Below are 14,700 nucleotides of genomic sequence, written 5' to 3' on the forward strand. Positions count from 1 at the left end.
GAGGATTCTCCCCTCCGCCTCCACAGTTCCAGGCTCCACAGTACCAACCTTCCCAGTTCCAAGCTCCCCAGTATCAACAAACACAGTTCCAAGCTCCTATGTCACAGCCTTCCTCCATGATGATGCAACAACAACATCAACAGTCGCAACCAAGACAAATTATTGCAAATAATATTAATGCACAAAGATAAGTTTAGCTTAGTTAACTGAGGTAGATAACAATAAATGCATCCTTAATTTGTCATTATAAAACTTAAGTGGGATGGAGTAAACTGTGGACATATTTTTATCATCAGTGGTAGTTGGAGGGTGCGGGGATGTGGAAGTGGAAGGGTCTGTTGCTCCACCCTCCAGACGACATGTATCTGTAGAGCAAAGACAATATTAATAAGATAGTCATTATTTGTTCCCTGTTGTTGTGACTGTCAGTAATATAGTTGCTCTGCCCTGTTGTTGGAAGGTTGATGTTCAAAGTTGTTCTTCTTTATAAAAAGTATGAACACTGCATATTTAGAAATTGAGCAACCAAGTGTTTCATGATGCAGCCTGTACAGAAGAGTGAATGTGCAACTTTACCCACTGAATTAGAGCCAACATTTTTTTTTTTCTTGAATCTGAAGTGTCTGGGGGTACTATTGTGGATAAAGTTAAGTTCTCTGATCATGGAGCTGCTTCTGAGAGTCTAGAAATAACTTTCATACATCAAAGTGAAAATGACCAGAAAAGAAATTGAGTGTATTAGTTCACATCTCTTATAATTTATTTGTCACTTATGCTCGAAGTATTCCATTCCTAAAGGACAGACCGGTGTTTTAATGGATATTTTATCTAGATAAAAAGTATAAATATGATGTCATTGCTATCCAAAAGTCATACCAGCTACCTAATTCTTGTTTGAGAAATATATTGCATAATTACCCAGGCTATCTATATTGCCAGGTCCACTTAAAGTAGACTAGTAAAGCAATTTTGATTGTTGCATAAAATAGTGGCATGCCAGTAATCCATGTTACATAGCTGTTTGTAGGCAGTGATGGGAGCATCACCTTTGAGAGGATACCAGTATTCCAGAGACATCAGAAAAGTGTCAGATTTATAACAGAACTTGATCACATCTTTTGTCTGCAGTGATTCACCCGGCAGATTCTAATACTTGTATTGTATTTCATTTGCCACAAGTAGATATTTTGCTGTTGATGATCTTCAGGCTGGCACCTCTCACATTTGTTATTCAACTCTTCCAGCATTTTTCTTACTTTAGTTCCTGTGCCGTGCCCTCCACACAATGCCCAGTCTTAGTAGTGAATTCAGCAGTGATGTTCATAGATTGGAGGCTTCGATTCATCCGTCAAAAGAGACGGTCACAGGATTCAAAACTAAGGTTTGCACCACTGACTTAATGGTAAATTTCAGAGTACAGTACTTTAGAGTAGTCTATACCTCTACCTGTAGTTAGCATAAAATATCCGAAGGCTTTTTTTTTATACAATAGATAAATTATTTTTCTTCTTAGAATATCAGAAAGGTGAATGTTACTGTAATGGTAATTTACTGTATATATCTCAGCAATGATTCATAGCTCAAGGTATCTTTTTAAAAAATAAACACAACTCTCGTTTAAAGTCAACTCCCTAAAATAACATGGTTTCTTGTCATTTGAGACAATGACAACACTAACCTTCATACTTAACCATCTTTGTCCATTGTAGGTGTTTGTGAGTAACATTTAAGCATTTTTTGTATATCGTTTATGCTGTGCATTAGATCTTTTGCACCATTCTCATTATGAGGCATGTGTTACCAGATTTTGTGTCTGTATAGTCTTTTGTTAGTCTCATTTTGCAGTGTTGCTTTGGCTTAGGAGAACATGATAACTAGTGTGGTTTTTTTAAGGATGGTTTTTCAGCTTGAATTGTATTGGTTTTGGACAGGAAAAAATTTTCATTAAAAGTAATTGTATTCAAGTTGAAAGTTCAAGTTGATACCCAGTTACAATAAATTGTGTTTTGAAACTCTGTTGTGAATTTAGACAGACACTCCTCATTAGTATGTTCAATTAGTATGTACATATTGTTGAGTAATTAAAGCAGTCTTTAACTCTTTGTAAATCGTAAAGCACTGGTCTTTCTTACTTATATTTCAAGCATATTGCATATAATTTATATTTGGGTACAGCATTATAATTAAAAAAATATGTAGAAACAAAGATACTCCCTTATTTTAGATATTGATAGTATTTGTATTTAACTAATTTTATGTTGATCAACTCTTATTAAAATTTTTATTGGAAATATATCACATTACATCTTACCTGAGTTTTTCCAAATTCTAGGTCATCTGAACTGTTTTGCATACAAGCCATGAGCATTTGATTAGATTACACTTTGTTACATGTTACTGTGAAGTTATCCACACTTGTAAACATATTGCACTGCAAGACAGAAATTCACAGCAGTCCAACTGAAATAGTTTATCAGAACTCTGACTATACCCAAGTTGCACATTTGGTTCACAACATTTTTCACGTTCTTGTGGAGAAATTTTAAATTCCTACAGTCTATATGGTAATTTAAAGAGACTTTGTACTTTGGGTATTTGAAAAGAATGCTAGGTGTTTGTTACCTGTATGTTCATAATTAGTTTCTGCATTTTAAGGTACATAACTTATTGGAAACTGAATAGATACAGTAAATTGGTACTTGTTCTCTGTAAGGGTAGTTTTAGATGCAGTAATTTGTAATGGAGAAATGTAGAATTTAAACTATTGAAGTAACATGTATAGTTTAGAAAGAGTAAAAAGAATGGTATAAATTTTATAAGAGGTGTTTTTCCATTGGTAATTTACTGATTAAATGTTTTGATGAGCTTCCTTTGAGATATCCAGGAGGAAAGTAAGTTGATGTACACTAAATTTTTATAGAGCCGTGTACAGTAGTTTAGTGCAGTCATTTTTTTTTTTTTTACATTCTTATGGTATTATTGTATACAGTCAGATGTGTATCTAAAGAATAGTTTACAGTTGTTCAGAAGGCTGTGGTTTGAAACTTTATTTTTAAGAGGGTGCTTTTGAAAACTGGTATTTTATATCACTTTCTGTATACCGTGGCAACTTTTACATTGAAAATCTGATACCTTCATAAATCTTAAATTGCAAACTAGTATTTTTTAAAAAAATTGTTAGGGCTTATTTTATTAGAATCATGGTAAGGTTTTCAAAATATTGAAACTGATTGATGATTCAAGGTTCATGAGAAAGGGAAAATAGTTAGAGCATTGACAGCTGTGAGAGAATTGGAGATTTCTTGGTGTTCTAAGATTAAAAGCTGCCAGAAGTTAAGAACTAAATTGAGATGTAAACTATTCAACCTTGCAAGTACAGTAATGAAATGGCTCTGTAAACCAACAAAGTATCCTACATTTGAATGTAAGTGTGGCTCAATATTTAAGATGTTTTTATTCTATTTCTGCTGTCTTGTCCTCTTGTATGTGTACATTAACATTTGACCTTGCTAATTTAATGTTGGTAATAATCAAATAGTTTTCTTAAGTTAAATGCCAAATGCTAGTAGATGTATTTATGTATGATGTTTTCATGCTATTTTGTATAACATTTTATGAAAGGCAAGAACAAAACAAAAGCAAACACTCAAAAAACTGAAAAACTGGAAAGTATAGAATGATTATTACTGCTAACTTGTCATGACATATCGTGTTGAGGTGGCAAAGGCCTACATTTCCAAAGAATGGGAAGGAGAATATAGGTATTATAACACTCATTGTTTTTAGTCTTCAATTTTTCAGTATTAAGAACATGATGCCTATTCAATCTTACCCTGTAAACACTTCACATTATTGCACATCAGGGTAGAATATCTGCATTTTTATGTGAAGACATAATGCAATGTGTTGGTGTCTTGTACTTAGTGATATATATCTTCAGTTCTGTATACAAGAACCCTGTGTTAGATGGGATCACTAAAAACTATTTCACTGTAGCTTTTGTTTTATATTTTCAAATGGTGTCATTGAATTATAAGAGAAGACATGAAAGTTTCTTCTGAAAATATTTCTAATGGCATTACATATTTTTTTTCTCCTGAAAATATTTCTAATAGTGTTACATATTTTTTGCTCCGAACTTATTTTTTATCATACCTATATGCTTCATTTCCCTTGGTAAATGATGCTCCTTTTCCCTTGGTAAATGTTAATTTCATTAAATACTATGACAGATAAAATTCATTGTTGATCAAGTTAAAAAAAATATACTTGCATAGGAATGGTAAAGGCTGATAATGTTTTTATGTATGTACTTTATAACATCACCATGAAATGTTCAGTCAGCTTTTCCCCATAGGAGTTAGATGTGAAACAAATATCCTCTTCTTTTTCTGCCTGTACTCTCCATCAGCATCAGGTCTAGGTTTTCATGTATCCTATTCTTCTATAATTTCTTTGGCCTTCTTACAGGCCCTCATTCTGTTACTTCCATGTCTATGACCAACTGTTCTTCATCTTTTGTCTGCGTGAGAGATTGCATTTTTTTCCATCCTCTTGATACCACATCACTCCAATTTCACATTTGCAATACAATCTTCCCACTGTACTCCAGCCAAGAATTTTAATATTCTGTGGTTACATCTTAACAAAATCACAATGATAATTTTTAGTGCCCATGGTAATGGTGCATAGAAGAGCACTGTACAGGTCTTTTGGGCTCACTGTTAGTCTGCTCTCTCTACTAATGAGACATTTTTATTTATAAGCAGGCTAGTTTTCTCTTCATTTCATCTGAGCTGCAGTCAGTTTTTCTTTCTTACTGCCCTATAAAATCATTCTTCACAGTCCAGTGTGTCCCCAAAGTTAATGGTTTACCTCTCCTAGACCTGCCCATCTTATCACAACAGGGTTCTCAATTCCTCTCTTATCTTTATTGTAAGGAATTTTTGGCTTCAAAAATCTTGTACTACAAGTATATTTTAAAATGTCGATAACTTCTTGTGACTACATTTGGTACACACCACAGAGTTCATCCCATACTTCCATGCCACTCTCCTATCTTAAACAGTTCGATGACCTATTCCTTTGATTCTGCTGTTAGCCACCTATATTCACAGCATATATTTATATATATTAATGGTGAGGCTAATTGTCACTCAGTTACTGTAACACGAAACTCCATGTATTATTTACTTGACTAACCATTAAGTGTGGCTCAGTCTATTGCTGCTTCGAAATTCGTATATGTTGCTATTATACCATCCTCAATAAGGCATTTTGTACAGAACAATAGTGGCAGCCAAGTTTGCAATATTGTAAATGTTTTCATGGAAAACAAGAGATTGTAATTGGTAATTTCTGGAAATATTAAGAAAGGTCAGTAAAGATGCTATTTCTCATTCTCATTCTCCTACGGGAAAATTTGTGTAACTACATTGTTGACCTATCATGATTCTTGATAGTTTTTAAAGTACCTTAATCCATATTTTATTAAGTGACCCCTTTTTTCTAGGCGTTGTCCAAAGGAATTGGGAACTGCACTCATTGTATAAGGCATGGGTATACAAGGTGTATAGAAGTTAAAGTTATGGTAGGAGTGAGTGAAGAGAAGAAAAATACATTGTTGCAATGGAATTTTTGTTCATAGGTTATTAGGATCTGAAGCCTTTGACAGGAACTTTTTTGTTTTTTTAATTATATCGATTACCATTTTTAAGGAATTGAGCGCATGTAAGTTAAGAATCAAGTTCTTGTGAGGTGTCAAGGTTTTATTTTTTGCTTGAAAAGAAAATGTTCCCTCAGCAGCTAGACAGTTGCCCAAATACTGTACTTGTATAAGGAAGGATACCAGTTTTAAGTATACTGTCTTTGCATTTAAATTAGGTATGCAAAGTGAATTGAATGCTGTGGTATTGAAGAGTATGGACAATTTTAAGGAAATTTAATCATTGCACTAAGCCATATTTAATGGAATGTTAACATTTTAAATTGTTTCATGTGGGATGAATTATAGTCACTTCCTGTAATTTTAATAAAAAAAGTTGTTGGTTCATATATAGTTTTACATTTCAAGGTTCAAATAAAAAAAAAAGTTGAAAATGTCTAAAGCTACAGTACTTGTGTAACATTACCCTAACATTTTGCTCCTTTTTGTGAAATTGGTATCTGTATTATGTTATTTTTCATTACATATAATTTGGGGTAGAGTTATGATCAGTTGTCTCTTCACACTTTATTATTAATATTATAATTTGTAAGGTGAAGGTAAAAACTAATCGTTGTGGGTAGTTAAGTGGAGGCTGGAATTGTTGGCTTCCTCATATTTCAGGAGGAGGAGTTGACAGTATTAGAATACAGAATAGTATTCATCTCACTCATCTATAAGTGATGGAGTTAGGATTACTGTGTCATTAGTTTCTATTGAATTTGTAATTATGTACGTATTACATATTGTTGGCAAGGTCGAGATATTGTACAAAAGCAATGCTACAAAATATATACATATTTCACATAAAAAACTCAGGAGTAAAATGCCATGCTTAGTATGAGGGCCTTAAACTGTTAGTTGTCAGTGCAGAATCAGACGTCTACCTCACAGATGATTGTTTCAATGCAGAGTTGCCTCTGATTTTTTTCAGTCTCAAATACAGTGTTGCTTTATTAAAATCGGAACATTTATAAGTAAACGTAGCCAGAACAGGCTGAATCTGAACCTGTGTGCAGTTATGCAAGCCACTGTAGGAAATGGCTGGGTGTCCATATGAATGTGAATTAAGTTTAATTTTATTTATTACCAAGTGTTAAGTTGATCTCTAGCTTTTAATGTATTATTTATATCAACAGTACAAGAATTTGTTCTATTTGTCAGCTGCTGAAGTCAGGTTTAGCATTGATTGTTTACAGTTAAGGTCTCATATTGCTTGTATCCACCAAAAACTCTTGAGGAAAAGAAGGAATATCTTCAAATATGCTGCAGTTTATTTTGTGTAAATAGATGTATGATAGGTTACAATAATAAGAATAGAGCTAAATACTAACTTACAATTTTATTTCTCACAGACTACTTTTGAAAGTAGTTGCGTAAGAAACGTACCCAGTTTAAGATATTCATTTTCGAATATCATCTGTACATTGTTGACAATTCACATACCTGTTTGCACCTGAGATCACTTCACTTAGACTTACACTAACACAATGCAATCAGATTCAGCTGGGAAAACTGCATATATTTGTATTGTTCAAATAAGCTGTCAAGGGAATTTGCTTTTGCATGTTATATTAATGGCTGATTTAGGCGATTCCATTTTGACATAAAAAAAATCGTTTTGCTCAATGTTGAAATAAATTCACCAAATAAATGACACTACCTACTTGAATTGTAACAGCATTCAGCTTTTAAGTGAATGAGCCCCAGGTGTCTTATGTGGGAAACACTTGTAATAGGCTTGATTTCCCCAATACTTCCACAGCCAACAGTCATCTTATGAGCTAAAGTAAATTTGTAGTTATTGTATGTTTTAGAACTTGTTCATGACTCATTTCTTCAACAATGACTGGAGTTAAATGTGACGTGTCCAGTCAGTGCCACTTGGTATTCCTCCCTGGAAGTGCTCATCTGAGTGGAATATTTGTCAACTGTGTATCATAGATTTCATTTAATTAAACATGATGTAAAATTCAAACTTTTTGATTGGGCCTTGCATAAAGACTGTTCCTACTGAAGTGCAAACCAACACCACTTGTGTGGTAAGTCAGTACAGTTTCTTCGGCTGACCACAAAGTAGAGACTTTTCACCCATTTGTGTTGGATGTATGTTGTATTTTTCGTTCAGTATGGATTTGAAAATAAAAATCAAACCTTAAAAATTGTGAATGATCATAGTGGATGCACCACTTTTTATGTCCTTGGCATTAGAGTGATCTATACTGTTTTTCTGCAGGGCTAGGTCATGCAAGAAGTATGCTGGTTGGTCTTGGCATTGGAGAGGTTTGGCAGCAGCAAAATTAAGCCACAAATTATCACTAGATCTTCAGGGAAGGATTACTTCAACTTTGATACCAACAAATCTTTGCAGCTTCTTCCTCTTCGTCTGGGGGGTGCTTTTAAAATGAGGTTAGAAGACAAGTGTGTTCCCACAAGGAGCCAACATGGGTAGATATGCCATGCTCTCCTCATCCGAGACTGCAGGCCATATTCATCATTCACCACTGCTTTTCTGTGTTTCATTGGTAGCTTTGCTGGAGTACTTACAGATCTTTATGCCTCTGATTTTCAGAGAGACCTGTCTATCACTGCTGTTGCAATAATCTTCCCTGCGGAGATGCCCCATGGTATGGAGCACTGGCCATACACCTCTCATGTTACCACCTGCCTTCAACATGTCTTACTGCAGCTAAGAAAGTAAGATGCGTGCGTGGATGGATTAAGTTTTAGTAATGCTTGCATATCTTCCTCCTCTTCAAACCCTTTCCACATTGTTGCATTTGCCCTTTCTTCCTTCTAAGAAGAAAGAAATCTGTAGGTCTTGCTTAGAATGAGCTCCTTCATTAGTGGAGAGTTGATGAGCGTTCACTCGCCTGCAAGTGGTTTGTCTGGTGTAGACAGGGTTCTCACTGAGATCTGAGTAAGCTCATGCCCAAGATACAAGGACAGCTCAGGATTCTGCCCTGATCACACTTCTACTGAGGTAAGCAGAAAAGTCAGCATTGCCTCTAAGTTTGACACACGTGATCCCTAGATACACAGCCTAGGAATTTCCTAGCCCTGAGGGTGGGCAGCATGCTGAAGGATGACCTTAGATAGGCCTTCAGTGCTTCGTAGGTGACAATGGTCCGTTGGTCGGCAAGCCATTCTGCAATCTGTTTGAAAACATCTTCTGGCAGTAACTTGAGGTTGGCATCAGCTTTGCAGGATGAGGAGATCATCTTAAATCTGAAGATGGTCTCTGCTCTGAAGAGCCTCTTGGTTGTGGGTTGTGAAGGGCAGTAGACAGATGCTTGCCGTTATGGTGTTGTCACTGGATGGGCTGGAAGTGTTGATCATCATCTGGGTCATCAGTATACGATGTAGTGAATAAGATGCAGAGTCAAGGTATTCTAATTTGTCACAAATTACCTGACAGGACAAAAACTCTTACGAGCAGAAAAGTAGCATTTGACAAGGCAACATCTATATATGTATATATGCGTACTGTCAGATGTGTTTTCTCACACATATAAAATGGCGAACAATTCTATAAACAAATTAGGAAGAGCTTTCAAATACATACAGTAGTTAGAAAGCTTGTAGTGTCTGACATACGTTAGTATTTGCAGTTCTAAAAATGGACATAAAGTAGCTGCTGAAAAATGCTTAAAAGATCGCTGAATCTGAAGCTAGGAAGCCCTAATGTTTCTGGCGACTGGTCAAGACCTCACAATGTCATGCTTTAGTTAGACTTTAGAAGAACTGTCTTCTCTTCACTTCTGCTAGTTGACCCTGCAGATGCACAAGTTTGCCCTGCTGTTCAGCTGTCAGCTTGTTTTCATGTTCCAGATCCTTTGGACTGCCTTGTAGGATGCCTTCCAGAAGCCCCTAAACTAACCTGCTTATCTCTTTGCCTGTTCCTCTAATTCATCTGATTTGCTGTGATCAACCAAGTGTTTGTCCCTCCAGGTTTCAAGATAACTCTGTACCTCCTCGTTGGCCCCATGCTGAGTGGTATTGCAATCTGCTGTCTCTGCAGGTCATGGCACCCAAATATTCTCTCCTGCCCAACAGCTTGTAATCTTCAAGTTCCTCCTAAGCAAAACATCATCTAACCTAGGGTACTCAGATGGCATAAGGATGAATGTTGAATTTTGAGCTGCTGGCTCTGTCTCTCTTCCTCTGCAAAACAGCAGCTGGGCCGAGTGCATGTTGAATGGGCCACAACCCAAGTAGACTTAATCCCAACTTGGAACCTTGGGCTCATAAGGTGTGACTTCATCTTCCCTTCTCTTGATTGACCTGATAATAATAAAGAGCTATTGTCAAATCAATCTGTCTTCCAACTTGTGCTAACTTGTCTTTTGGCCAACACTTCATTCTTGGAACTTCTTTAGTAGTTACACTCCTCACTCTGGCTTGGGGTCTTATTGTTCTTGCATCCCTCTGCCAGAATGTACAGGCAGTTACAGGAATCATTGGTCCCATGCTCTATTTGTGGTTGGGATCATGGCATTTTTGGGTGGGGATTTTAACTTGTCAGTCAGTTGAGAGACTATCCTCCCACATAAGGAATGAGTATCCTACATAAAAGGCAGTGGAAAAATAAACCAGATTCAATATACTGTACAACCAAAAGGTTGGAAAGTCATGAGTCACCTCAGAGCATCATCTTGTCCATTCCCAAAATATCAGTTTTTTTTAAAAAGTATAATAAAAAAAATTACTTTCGCAGTAGATAAGTGGGTGAGCCACATTCTGGTAAGATTTCACAAAATTCCCTTTTTCATAATTTATAAATTTGAAATTTCAAGAACTGTGAAACTCACTTATTTTTCTTTGCAGCAGGGGCAGATCTGCTCTATGCTTCATGAGAAACTGGCCTTCAAAGTGGAAGACTGGTATTTCAAAACCATACAAACGTAACCATTTCTCATTTTGTGGTTCTGTAATATAAACTTTCTCCAGGATGAACTGCTCTTTCAGTGGTTCTAAGACCTGAAAAGTATAATTAAAAGAATCATGTAAAAAAATAAAATATATATATATGTTAATTTATGAAAACTAAAGAGTATAAATCTGAATTCTTAAATTAATTATAAGATATGGAAAGTTTCTGTCATTACAAAATGGAATTTTGACAAAATTTGAACAACAAATTGAAATATAATGGCTAAATTTATTTATCCTTACTTGCAACCAATGCCAAAATATTACTAATGTTAGTATATAAATTAACTCTCACGGCTTATAATTATCATAGTTAAATGCGTGCAACAGAGTTTGGAGATGATTTCCCTATTTCATCACTACAACTGGATTATATCTCAAGCTGTTCAGATGAAGATTCAATACTGATTGACTGATTTATGAAAATAATTTAAAATCAAGCACTGAGGGACCTTCAGTTAGTGAAGGGAGAGATAAGGGGGGTCAGGGGTATTGGGGTAGTCAAACAGTAAGACTGAAGGAAGAAAGCCAAATAATGGTAAGTAAAAAGCTAAAAATGGGTACAGCTACAGATTGAAGGAAATCTGTAAACGACCTTTAATAATGAATAAAGTGCACCACAGTGTAATTTTAAGGTGTCAAGAAAATCCTTGATACACTAGTTACTTTACCCCATACCTCCACTTTTGAAGCAAAAGTACAACCTCTCAAACTATTGAATATATGCTTACTTATACAGTAGGAAAACTAAATTATAAATATCACAGAAAAAAAATTATTGTAAAATCATAATACATAATCATGTAACTGAAGTCTAACCTAATCTCAAAGAGTCCAGTTTCACACTTAAAGGATCGCATCAATTTTAGTTGACGTGTTGAACTCAAATCTTTTATATTTTCCCTCTGAATATAGTTCTGTTACTACGATATATATAAATCTTACCACTCTTGCTACAGAAGACAACTAAAAAACCTAGTGGTATCAGACTCAATATGAAACATTTACATATCTTGAAACCAAAGTTAGAAGCAATAAATAACTGATCTTGTTTCACTTGTATGAACAGCAAAGTCCACTTTCATTTAGCTATCAAACATCACACCTTACATGATCTGTAGGACTGTGGGCAACTTTGAACAAACTTGCCAGAGTGGACTACAAAAATCAACCCCAACACTAAATGTACAGTATCTCAAATCCAAGATCCAGGCTAGAACATGGAATGCAGAGCATACAATCTCAGATGAAAGAGTAACCTTGAAAGTTGAAAGAGTAACATTGAAAGTTGAGTTGTTCATATAGAAAACAAACCTTCGGTCTTAACATTAGGATTTGCTAGCGCCAAGCTGGAAACCGGTAGAATTAAAATTAAACTTGTGTGATCCAGGGACTATTGGCATCTATACCAGGTCACGGGGCATGTATACCCAGAATGCCCACGGCGTCGTGTGACCCACCAGTTATCTTTCTACCGCCTTTAAGATAGGACGTGTTCTCTGTCTATCTGTTTAAAGCCAGTTTTAGTTTGCCCGTTTTTATCCATTTCACTTTCATTTTTCTTATTAATTCTCTCTCTCTGAGTGTGCTCAGTGTGGGTGTGAGCTGTAAGAATAAGTGGTGAGATGGGTGTTTTGTATCGCTGTCGGGATCTTCTTCCGCTTCGAAGACAAGACAAAGGAAATGCCCTGGAGTCAGTGGATTTCCATGTTCAAGATTCCTAACTTTGGTGTCGACGGATCCTCATCCAACTTGTAGTAGGTGCAGAGAAAATGTATGTACAATTACTAATCCTTGTTCTGTTTGTTGTGGTTGGTCGGTGAAACGGTGGAGGAAGTTTTATGAGAAAGGCCAGTACAAAAGAAAGGAGTCGACGCCATCTTTGGATGACCAAGCATTGCCGGCTTCTTTTGTATTGGCAATACACCAGACTGCTCCATATGTTTCGCCACCTGCCTTTGATTTGTCCAATACCCCTTCGGTTTCTCCTAGTGGTTCGTTATCAGAAACGCCAGGAGGGGTTTTGGGTAATTTGATGCAAAATATTTACGCTCCGTTGTTCCCAGCAGGGAGGGGGGAGCATCGCCATCTTTGTTCCAGGTGCCTGCTCCTGACTCGAACAGGATGGAAGGTACGTGGGCGGCGCTAAGCCTTCCAGGCGTACCTACCTTGGAAGGTTTGCTGTCGCATTATATGGCGTCACGGTTCCAGCAGAATCTAGCAGCGCTGAATATTCCTCATCCCCCAGGCTTGCACTTTATGGGAAATAATGCCGCGACTACGCCAACAACTTCATTGTTTACGGCGATGCAGAACGTTGGGGGTAGTTTTGCTGCAAACGCGGGGATGCCAGCAGCAGCAGCCCAGTCTCTCCCTACAAGATTGGTGATATCAAAACCAACGTCACACACCGACATGGCAGACGCGATGACGTCACAGCCTACTGCTTCTCAGTCTAATTCGCTGCCTCCGGATTCAAATACGCTTTCTGACTCGGTAGTACACACTGTAATGAAGAAATTACAAGATCTAGAAGAAAATTAATAAGAAAGACAAAAAGAAAAGGCATGATTCGTCTTCTTCCTCTAGCTCGGTGTCATCGCTAAGTTCGATGACGTCACGGCGTGTACCAGTCAAGCGTTGGAGGATACTGGATTTCGTGACTGATCCTCGGGCCAAGAGGAAAAGAGTGAATTCTTCTTCATCTTCGGGCCAGGACTGTCACATCCCAGTCAGCAAGAAAGGCAAGAAGTCAGTGGCTGGTAAGCTCAAAGCTAGAGGACGAAGCCGTTTACAAGAGTCCGAACGAGCGAGTGAGTCGATGGCCGATGGGATAACGGCCGACACGGAGTTGCCAGTAGAGACTACGAAGAGTCGAAGAAAAACTAGTGTCGTTGGCGAAATCGACGTTGGAGGCGAAAAGTGCAGCAAGGGATAGAGCACAGATACCGTTTTCGCCTGTAAGACCGTTTAAAATAAGGAGGAAAGATGATAAGGCTCCTATTAAAAGGTCGAAGAATAGCGAGTTGGCAACCTCGTCTGATACGTTGGTGGAAGGCGTTGTCCGCCAGGATGAAGGATCAAGGCCGAATTCTCCGACGGTCGTCACGGAGAGGAAGCGAGCTTGGTTTTGAGAGAGCCTTCATCTTGGAGTTATAGGCAAGATTCTCGCTCTAGATCCGCGAACAGAGAAGGAGTGAGGCGGTCTCGTTCTCCTGCTGACTGTTCGGGATCGAGCCGTTGGCGGTCATCAGAGATCAAAGAGGCCGCGGCCGTAGGGGCAGACGGCCACGAAGCACCCGGACGTTTGTCAGGGGATAGGAGTGAGATAGTGTCTCCTGTGGCTGAGCACAGTACGCTAGAACCGGAGGAAGGAGAGAACCAAGTTTCTGGCTTCGTATGCAGAGGTGATTGATTTGATCCGTCAATTCAATAACCTTTCGGAGAGAACGGAAACACCTGCCAGTATGCTTCCTCCAAGGATTGACATGGTGTTTGGGGTGAAAAAGGATACCAAGGTGTCGTATGAATTGCCTTGTTCAAATCATGCGGAGTCCGTTTCACAACACGTAAACGCATGGATTGCGGGAAGGGATAATTCCTTCAGATCAAATAGATTGTTTAAGTTTATCCCTCATCCAATGATGAAACATAGAAAATATTATAAGACACCGACGGTTCCTTTACTATGTAGACAAAATAACCCAAATGTGGTAAGGTTAAGGCCTGGATTAACCTTACATCAAGTGAAAATGGAATGCCCTTCGATGACTTGCCAGAGGCTGCTACGTTAGAAGCAACAGCTTCTTCTGTCTTTCAGACTGCTTCTTGGCTGGATCTTTGGTCGACAGCAGTTGCGAAGATTGCATCCTTATAAGTGACGAGGAAGGTAGTGGATGAATCATGTTCATTAGATTACTACAATCAGGTGCCAAAGCAATTGCGTACTTGACAAATTTAAGTGCCAATGTAAGGGCAAATATCCTGCTAATGAGAAGGGATGCAGCTTTGGCTAGACTAAGTCGCACTGTTGATTTGGATTCCCTGCTAGCAATGAGGAATGG

The 14,700-nt window shown here is 37.5% G+C and overlaps 2 protein-coding genes across 4 annotated transcripts in view; one reads left to right on the top strand and one right to left on the bottom strand.

The window, feature by feature from the left end:
* The window catches only part of LOC135200877 (UBA-like domain-containing protein 2-B), a 141,076-nt gene extending 133,394 nt beyond the window's left edge, over positions 1-7,682 (top strand). For both annotated transcript variants that reach the window (XM_064229595.1, XM_064229596.1), the window contains one exon: positions 1-7,682. In XM_064229595.1, coding sequence (XP_064085665.1) covers positions 1-191 — 191 coding nt within the window. In that variant the 3' untranslated portion in view covers positions 192-7,682.
* The window catches only part of LOC135200876 (acetyl-CoA acetyltransferase, mitochondrial-like), a 26,657-nt gene continuing 18,917 nt past the window's right edge, over positions 6,961-14,700 (bottom strand). The window contains exons 12-13 of one of the 2 annotated variants that reach the window (XM_064229592.1): positions 10,516-10,684; positions 6,961-9,988 (exon numbers count right to left, since the gene is read on the bottom strand). In XM_064229592.1, the coding sequence (XP_064085662.1) occupies positions 9,798-9,988; positions 10,516-10,684 (360 nt within the window). In that variant the 3' untranslated portion in view covers positions 6,961-9,797. Of the gene's footprint in view, positions 9,989-10,515; positions 10,685-14,700 lie in introns of those variants that run through there. The other variant, XM_064229593.1, reaches the window with a different exon arrangement.

Source organism: Macrobrachium nipponense, chromosome 27 (assembly GCF_015104395.2).
Source record: "Macrobrachium nipponense isolate FS-2020 chromosome 27, ASM1510439v2, whole genome shotgun sequence".
Lineage (NCBI taxonomy): Eukaryota > Metazoa > Arthropoda > Malacostraca > Decapoda > Palaemonidae > Macrobrachium > Macrobrachium nipponense.